Here is an 8,493-nt window from a genome sequence, read left to right as displayed (position 1 = left end):
AATTTGTAAAAAAAAAAAAAATTAATAATTTATAAACAAAATTAAGGATTAAAAAAAGAACTTTTTTTAGTAGTTTAAAGACGAAAGTACTAAAAAATAACTTTTAATAAATCTTAAGCACTTGGAGTAAAACATTTTAATAGTTTAGGAACTAAAAATAAACTTTTCAATAATTTAGGCACAAAAAATAAACTTTTTAAAATTTAGTGATGAAAAAATTTAGAGACATAAATAATATTTTACTTCTTTTTTTTTTTTTTTTTTTGCAGAAAAAATTTAGGGAATTTTTTCATCACTGAAAATACATTTTGTTGTACGGTGCGCTTTTTATCCCTACATTTTGGCCCGATTCCCATTTTTGTCCTGACATTTTATTTTTACCACATTTAGTCCCTATTTAGAAAAACGCCATCCATTTAAGTCCCAACAGTCAGTGCCCTAATGGAAATATCATATGTGGTAAACGGCGAATTAAAATATTATTTTCTCTCTCTTACATGTCACTACTCCTCCTGCCAAATCACCTTCCTGCCTTAATTTCTTGCACGTGAGCCTCACGTGACACAATCACACATGCAACCCACGCGTGTGACAAACAAAACCCCAAATGTTCTAGTGTTAAATCCTAATTTCAGAAAATACGCTCACTATCACTGTCATCCTCAGCCACACTCCTTACTCAAATTTGATGAAACCTTAGATCGAACCTTACATTGATAAAGAACTTGTTCCTCTGAAAACTCATATCGACCCACATTGAAGCAAAATACCCAAAAGAAGCGAAATACCCACATTGATCTAAAGACAAACGTGAAAAAAGACCCTTTATCCTAAAGGTATGTTCTCTCTCTTGATCTATTTATAGCTGTAAGTGGACCACAATGATAAAATAAGTTTGACTATTTTGTTTTGGAATTTGTATAATATTGTTTGTCTTTTTTGTTTGTTGCTTTTTATGTTTCTGATGATTCCTTTCCGTGGTCCATGTGTTCCCCTATTCCCATGTGTTCCCTTCCCTTGCTCCCATGTGTTCTCCTGTTCTCGTGGTTGGTTATATTAGTTTATTAATTTAAACATTAGTTTATCAGTTGAAAAGTGTTTTGCTATATTGTATATTAAATAGTTTATTCTTAGTTTATTAATTTAAAAAATAGTATATAAGTTGAAAAGTGTTTGGATGTACTGTATATTAATTAGTTTATTAATTTAAAAATTACTTTATCAGTTGAAAAGTGTTTGGTTATATATTATATGCAGGATGGATGAGTTATTTACTCTTTATGTTCACCATGGTGGGCATTTTACTTGGGACCCCCAACAGTATGTGGGAGTAACAGTTAGTGTTGTGGATAATTGTGATCTTGATAGGTGGTCAAAGGTAGAGATTGAGGGTATATGTAGGGATTTTGGGCACAATGCAATAAGTACTCTATGGTTTTAAATGCCTGGTGTGAACCCAAAGCATGCAAATTTTCACCAGGTTGTTAATCATGATGCTGCAATATTCATGATAGACTTAGTACAAGGTCATAAAGAGATTCACATATATGTTGATCATCTAGTAGATGAGCCTAAGGAGTTAGAAGTTGAGGATATTGAGCCATTAGAGGTATTACAACCTAGTGAAGAACCTAGTGTTGAGCCCTTAGGAGCAAAAGTTAGAAATGGTCAGGCATTAGAAGTTGTAGACCCTAAAGTTGTTAAAGTTGATGACTTAGTAGATTATAATGATCGTGCTAGCTATTATGAAGATGAGGTTGATTCTGAATGTGATGTTAGTGATCATTATTATAATCAAGCTACTTAAGAAGATGATTATCATTATAATTTTGATTTTCATGATAATAATGATTGGTATGGCCAGAATAATGACTATAGACATGATAGTGGTAAGTTTGTTTGGCATGATTATAAGGAGTATAACAATGATAACCATGATGATCCTATTGAGGTAGATGCTGAACAATTCTATTCTAGGAGGGTTGGTAAAGAACCAGTCATTGAGGAGCAATAAAAGGAGCTAGTTAATGAAGCTGTAGAGGATAGTGCTGACACTAGGGAAAGTGGCCTAGAAGAGGAGCCAGACTTACACCTACTAGAAGGAGTTTTGATGATAACAGTAGTGATAGTTAGGACAACAGGGAAGATGTTCATGATGAACTAGTCCAAATGGGTGCTAGGGTAATGAATTCAGATTATGAGAGTGAGGAGCTGCATAGTCTTGATGAATCATCATCTGACACTACTTAGGGTGAGGATGACAGTGATGATAACCATCCTACTATTGATGAGGTAAACAACTCTGTCAAGAGAAGGAAGTTTCCAATGTTTAAGCCAGTAGATAAGACTGAGCATATTATGTTTAAGAAGGATATGCTTTTTACTTCACTTAGGCAATTTAAGGATGCCATTACTAATTATGCAGTTAATGGAGGTTGGGGTGTAAGGTTTGTAAAAAATGACCTGTAGAAAGTTAGAGCCTATTGCCAACCTGGATGCAAATTTGAAGCATTCCTGACAAAGGTGACAAGGGAGAGGAGCTATCAATTAAAAACACTGATACCTAAACACACATGCACCAAAAGTTATAAAAACCCAAGGTGTACTTCTACATATATTGGAAAAAAGTTGCTGAAGAAGGTTAGGAGGCAACCAGACATTAAATTGAAAGATATTCAAGATGTTGTCCATGAGAAATAAATAGTGAATATAAGTGCAGGCAAAGCAAACAGGGCTAGAAAGAAGGCTCAAGATTGTGTTGATGGGGCTTATATACAACAATACAACCAGTTGTGGAAGTATTATAAAGAGTTGAGGAGGTGCAATCCTAGCAACACAGTGTTGATAGAGGTCCATTACTTTAATGAGGGTGATTTAGTAGCTAAGATGGGCTTGACAGTTGTTGTGCCCTATTTTGAAAGATTATATATATGCCTAGAGGGTTGCAAGAGGGGTTTTTTGGCTGGATGCATCCCATTTGAAGACCAAGATAGGAGGCCAATTAGTTAGTGCAATTGGTAGAAACCCCAATGATGAGTGCTTCCCTTTTGCTTTTGCAGTGGTAGAGGTTGAAAGAAAGGATTCCTGGATTAGGTTTCTGAATTTGTTGCTTGCTGACATAGGTGATGGCAAAAGATGTAGTTTCATTTCAGAACAGTAAAAGGTATGTATTGAATGTGAACTACTTAGTTTTCAAAATATGATATGAATATGCTCTATATTCACTGTAATGAGTTGGTCTTGGTGGGGATTGGTCCAAGCCTTTGTTGACAATTGGCCACAATATGAGCACAAGATTTGTTGCATGCATCTATACAATATTTTGAGAAAGAATCATCCTGGTGTGCTCATTAGAGACTTGTTATGAAAAGCAGCCAAGGCAACATATAAATAAGAGTTTAAGAGGACAATGAATGAACTGAAAGAAGTTGATGAAGATGCATATAATTGACTTAATGCCTATTCAACAACTATCTAGGGTAGGCATATGTTCAGTGGGGATGGACAAAGTGACACAGTGCTTAACAACATGTGTGAAAGCTTCAACAACAGGATTCTTAAGTTTAGAAGCAAGCCAATAATCAGCATGGTATGAGTTATATTTGTATGTGTTTTTATTTCCGTAGTTATATGTGTTTTGAATGATACATTCGTTGTCTATTTGTATGTGCTTGCAGCTTGAGTGCATTAAGTTGTATTTAATGGGAAGATTTCAAGCAAATAGGGAGATGATTTTGAAGGTAAAGTTAGTATTGTGTCCTAAGATTAGGAAGAGATTATATAAAGAGAAGATGGGCAGCAGTACGTGGCTAGCATGTTGGGCTGGTCAAATCAAGTTTGAAGTGAAAAATATGCTAGAAAGTTTCACTGTGGACCTGGCTGAATCCAAGTGTAGCTGTAGGAAATGGGTCATAGCAGGTATACCATGTGCCCATGCAATTTCCTGCATATTTTTCAACAAAAAGGAGGCTAAAAAGTATGTGCATGACTGTTACAAAGTGACTACTTACCAGGCTTGCTATGAGCCACTTATAGATCCAATTAATGTGCAGAATATGAGAAGATGCAATGGCCTTCCACTTGTACAGCCTCCTATCAAGAGAAAACCTTCTAGTAGGCTTAAGAAGAAAAGAGATAAGGAGCCTGATGAACCAAGAAGTGGAAGGAAACAAAGGGGAGTAGGCATCTCCAAGTAGTGCAAGTCTTGTGGCAAACTAGGACACAATAAAAGAAGCTACAAGGGAGAAGTTGGGGGGAACTCTTCCCTACCAGGGAATGTCAAGCAAACTAACAGGAGGACTAAGCAGGTAAAATGTTTAAACTCTTTCCTTTTAACAGAAGTAGAATATATATATTTTTTATGATAACTGTACTAACCTCAGATTGTTTGTAGGCCAACAACAAAAGTGCACCTCCAACATCAAAAACCTCCAACACTGCTAATCTCAGAAGTGCACCTCCACACTCAAGTGATACCACATCCAATCCAAGCCAGAAAAGGCAGAAGAAGAGTAGGGCAGTCACATTTGAGACTCTCAATGCAATTGGTAATGCATCAAGGTACATGGAGGCAATGAGGTTTGCTGAGAGCCAATTTTCTGTGCATGGTCCAGGAAGATAACCAACTTGACAATGGCTTTTGACTCAAGATGTTGTTTTTTTGTTGTTATGTTCAAGCCTTTTTGGCTTTCTTTTTGTACTGGCTAAACAATTGGCCTTATTTTGGTATAAAATTTAATGGCTAAACAATGGCCTCTTTTTGGTAATTATTTTGGTACACCAAAACTTTATTTGCAACAGTAGTGTATATCTGAATTGAAATAGCAAATTGACAATATTGTCATTTACTTATTGCCATTTTGTGATAGTTTGGGAAGTATGAGAAGTAGCATTATGTACTGACAATTTTTTAATAGCATTTCGTATATTGAGAAGTAGGTATTTGAATTTCAATTGCAAATTGACAATTTTCCTTGTTGCCATTTTGTGATAGTTTAGGAAGTATGAGAAGTAGCATACCATATCAGGTCATGCCATTTCATTATATCAGTATATTAGACATAAGAGCAAGGCCTAATTACACCAAGCATCTGCCTTGACAATTGAATATCATAACATCAAATACACCAAGCATCTGTTCAAGCATCTGTCCAAATATGCCAAGCATCTATCCAAATTAATGAAATTTTTTTGTTCCATTGATAACTATTTCCAATTACAAGTAGAGCAGCAGGTGGGAAATTGCTGATTTGAAACTTAATATCACAAAAAATCCCAACAACAACCAAAAAGTTTCACTAACCAAATTGCAAAAACTAACCCCACCTATCTAACCAAACTACAAACCTTCCATAACTAAAAGGACTTATCTAACCTGGAGGCCACCCACCTATCTAACCAACCAAAGACATAATCACACACAGACAAATCCCACAAATCGCCAAAGACAATGCCAACATCCCTACCAGAAACTTTTCTCTCCTCTTGCATCTTGCAATCTAAGCCTCAAGTGTGATAATTCTTTGCATTTGCTCTAGGATAAGCACTTTGCACGCTGACATATTTCATCATCACGCCATTCGAAAAATCTACACTTGCATCTAACCTAAAATTGAAATCAAAGATTGAACCCCTATGTATTCTTACCAAAATCGCAGCAAAATACTAGGAAAATTAAAATTTCTTTAATATTAGACATTACCCAGTAATTTGGACAACCAAAAAACCTTCTACTATGGTTATTCGCTATCCACAACACCACTACCATTGGTTTCTCACCATAGAAGCATCTCGTTGGACCTCTCCTCAAGCTTCCACCAGTTGATACAGAGCTTGATTCCATGGTATGTGATTTCGAGGTAAAGGCAGAGGCAGAAGAGCTCAAATGTATGAAAGGAGAGGAGCAACAAATTTAGGTCAAAGGAGCTTAGATCATGAAAAATGGAATTTAGGGATTATTATTTTGTTGGAGGTGGTGGTTTAAAAGGAAGGGAGTGACAGACACGTGAGTGTGTCACATGAGGCTCACATGCAAGAAATTAAGGCAGGAAGGTGATTTGGCAAGAGTAGTGTGAGAGACCGCGCCCCCGGCCCCTTTTTATAGGATGTTGAGCCAAACCCACGTGAATGGGTGGAATCGTGTTATTGCCTCTCAAAATGAAGGTTCGACTAATTATATTTTCCCCTCTAGATTAAGGGTTTTATAATAGAGTCGCCACTTATTTAATTATTGGAATAAATAAGAAAACCAAAATTGAAAAATTCCTCATTTTATTTATTTAAAATTGAATTTACATTAATCATAGGAAATTACATGGCTTTGGTCCTAGATATAATCTAAGATAAAGTACATGGCTTTATTTCCTAGTTACAATCTAAAATTCGAAAATTACATGGATAAGCATTTGATCTACTAACCTTTGATCTAAGTTCAGAGGCTATGTTACAAGGTGGGAAGGTGTTAGGCACCCACCTTGCTCGGTGAAACCGGTCTTCTAGACTATGGTGGCCAACATTCATATCATATCATCTAATATGTCATCAATCAATTTGCATGTTGAATTTAATGTGTGTGCATGTGATAAACCCTAATTCAATTTATTAAGTATAACATCTGGATTGAAAAATAAACTCCAATGAATGTGTGTGGATGGTAATATCCTAGATTCAAGAATTTAAAAGAATTATTAAACAAACATCTTTTTCATGTTTTTTTATGTGGATTTAAGATTGAAGTTAGTGTTATGCATGAACATGTGATGAACAACTAAGAACACATAAAAACATTTAAAAACATTCAAACATATTCAAGAGAATTTAAATAATTACTATCATGCTTTAATCCTAAATTCTCATCATGGCAACACAAAAAACAAGTTAGGGAAATTGATTATACCTTCATGCAAGATCCATATGGTAGAGGAGGAGACTCTTGGTAAAGCTCCTAAGGGTGGAGGAAAAGAAGAGTTAAGAGAGGAAGAGTAAGTATCACTCAATACCTTGAGTCTCAAGAAGACCAAGATATGACAAGACTACTCAACTTCACTAGAACTTAAGAGAGGGGAAGAGAGGGGGTTTTTTGTGTCCTTTGAAATGAAGGAGATGAAGGGTTTATATAGTAGTGGTGGAGGAAATATGAATGGAAGGTTATTTAATGAGGGTTTACAAAGAATCATGAACCTAGACCTCATTTTAGCCTTTAGGGAAATTTGGTACATTAAATGTAGAGATTAATGAGAGTGAGGAGCAAGCAAAATTCGATTTTCTCATAGCTGCTGTAACAGCCTGTAGAGCCAACTTCAAAAAATCATATCTGACTCAATTCTGATCGGAATTGTCTCATTCTTGTGCTCAAATTGAAGCCCTGGATGTCTAGTTTCTAAAAAATTAACCTCATTCACAGATTCAAAATATTCTGAGAGATATCGACGAAATGGTGAGCAGAGATCATTTGTTAGAAAATGGTTTCAGCACAATTAACATTAATAAGTCTCAAATTAGCTCCCAATTAACATTAAATGGCTCCAATCATTCCCATTTCAGACTTAATTGGTTCCAAATTTATCCTAATTAAAAGATAAATGCACAAATTACTCATTGAATAATTAATATTTAACTATCTAGTTAATTAGGTGTGTGCAACCTTATTATAAAATATAGTCATAACCAATCAAATTATGACACATCATCGCTATCAAATTGATTATACTTATAACCAATTGAAATCAATTGTTCATAATCACATATAATCAGACTTAATTTGTAATAATCCATCTCGACCATTAGAACTTGATTTGATGATAACTTTCAATCTGATGGTCCGACTCAATTTGTAATAATGCATCTCGGCCATTAGAACTTGATTTGATGATAACTTTCAATCTAATGGTCCGATTAGGACTTATAACCAGTTGATTTGATTGTTACAACATCAAGATCATTTTGGTGAAATGGGATTAAGGATCTAATGACCAGAATCAAAAAATACATATGCTTAAGGTGAAATTACCCTTTTACCCTCCATGTAAGGTTAAATACGAATTGCAAAATGGGGTATCAACAAGTAGTGACACGTAAGTGAGAGAAAATAATATTTTAATCCGTCGTTTGCCCCATGATATTCTATTAGGATATTGACGGTAAGAACTAAAACGAATAGCATTTTTCTAAATAAGAACTAAATATGGTAAAAATAAAACATAAGGACCAAAATGAGAATCAAGCCAAAATGTAAAGACAAAAAATGTATATCCAGCTTTTTTTTTTTTTTTTTTTTAGGTATTCCAAGCAAGTCATGAATTATACATTAACCACAAACTCATCACATGCTATGATATGCTCTTCCAACTTTTGTTGATTTCCTATCCAAAGGAAGGATAGAAATGTTTTGATATTCTCTTTGTTACATAAGTAACATAACACATGCTATCAAAGCATAGTCTCATGAGAGAGCCCCCTCCTCTATTGCAACGAATTTCTCCATACTCTAGAACA

General features: G+C 35.0%; 1 protein-coding gene across 1 annotated transcript; it reads left to right on the top strand.

Moving 5' to 3' along the window:
- The first annotated feature begins 1,258 nt into the window (after positions 1–1,258).
- LOC126709143 (uncharacterized) lies at positions 1,259–4,621 on the top strand. Its single transcript, XM_050409290.1, has 7 exons — positions 1,259–1,378; positions 1,481–1,774; positions 1,865–1,981; positions 2,251–2,442; positions 3,479–3,589; positions 3,678–4,178; positions 4,394–4,621. Exons 1-7 carry the CDS (start codon positions 1,259–1,261, stop codon positions 4,619–4,621), a joined length of 1,563 nt encoding a protein of 520 aa, XP_050265247.1.
- The last annotated feature ends 3,872 nt before the right edge of the window (positions 4,622–8,493 follow it).

Source organism: Quercus robur, chromosome 1 (assembly GCF_932294415.1).
Source record: "Quercus robur chromosome 1, dhQueRobu3.1, whole genome shotgun sequence".
Taxonomy (NCBI): domain Eukaryota; kingdom Viridiplantae; phylum Streptophyta; class Magnoliopsida; order Fagales; family Fagaceae; genus Quercus; species Quercus robur.
This window is presented reverse-complemented; position numbering and strand designations above follow the sequence as displayed.

Excerpts from the sequence above, each read along its gene's own strand:
- LOC126709143 (XM_050409290.1), top strand. The coding sequence starts at position 1,259 with ATGGATGAGTTATTTACTCTTTATGTTCACCATGGTGGGCATTTTACT. Across the intron at positions 1,775-1,864 it reads AGGTTGATTCTGAATGTGAT|AATAATGACTATAGACATGA; the intron begins GTTAGTGATCAT and ends TGGTATGGCCAG. Across the intron at positions 3,590-3,677 it reads GCAAGCCAATAATCAGCATG|CTTGAGTGCATTAAGTTGTA; the intron begins GTATGAGTTATA and ends ATGTGCTTGCAG.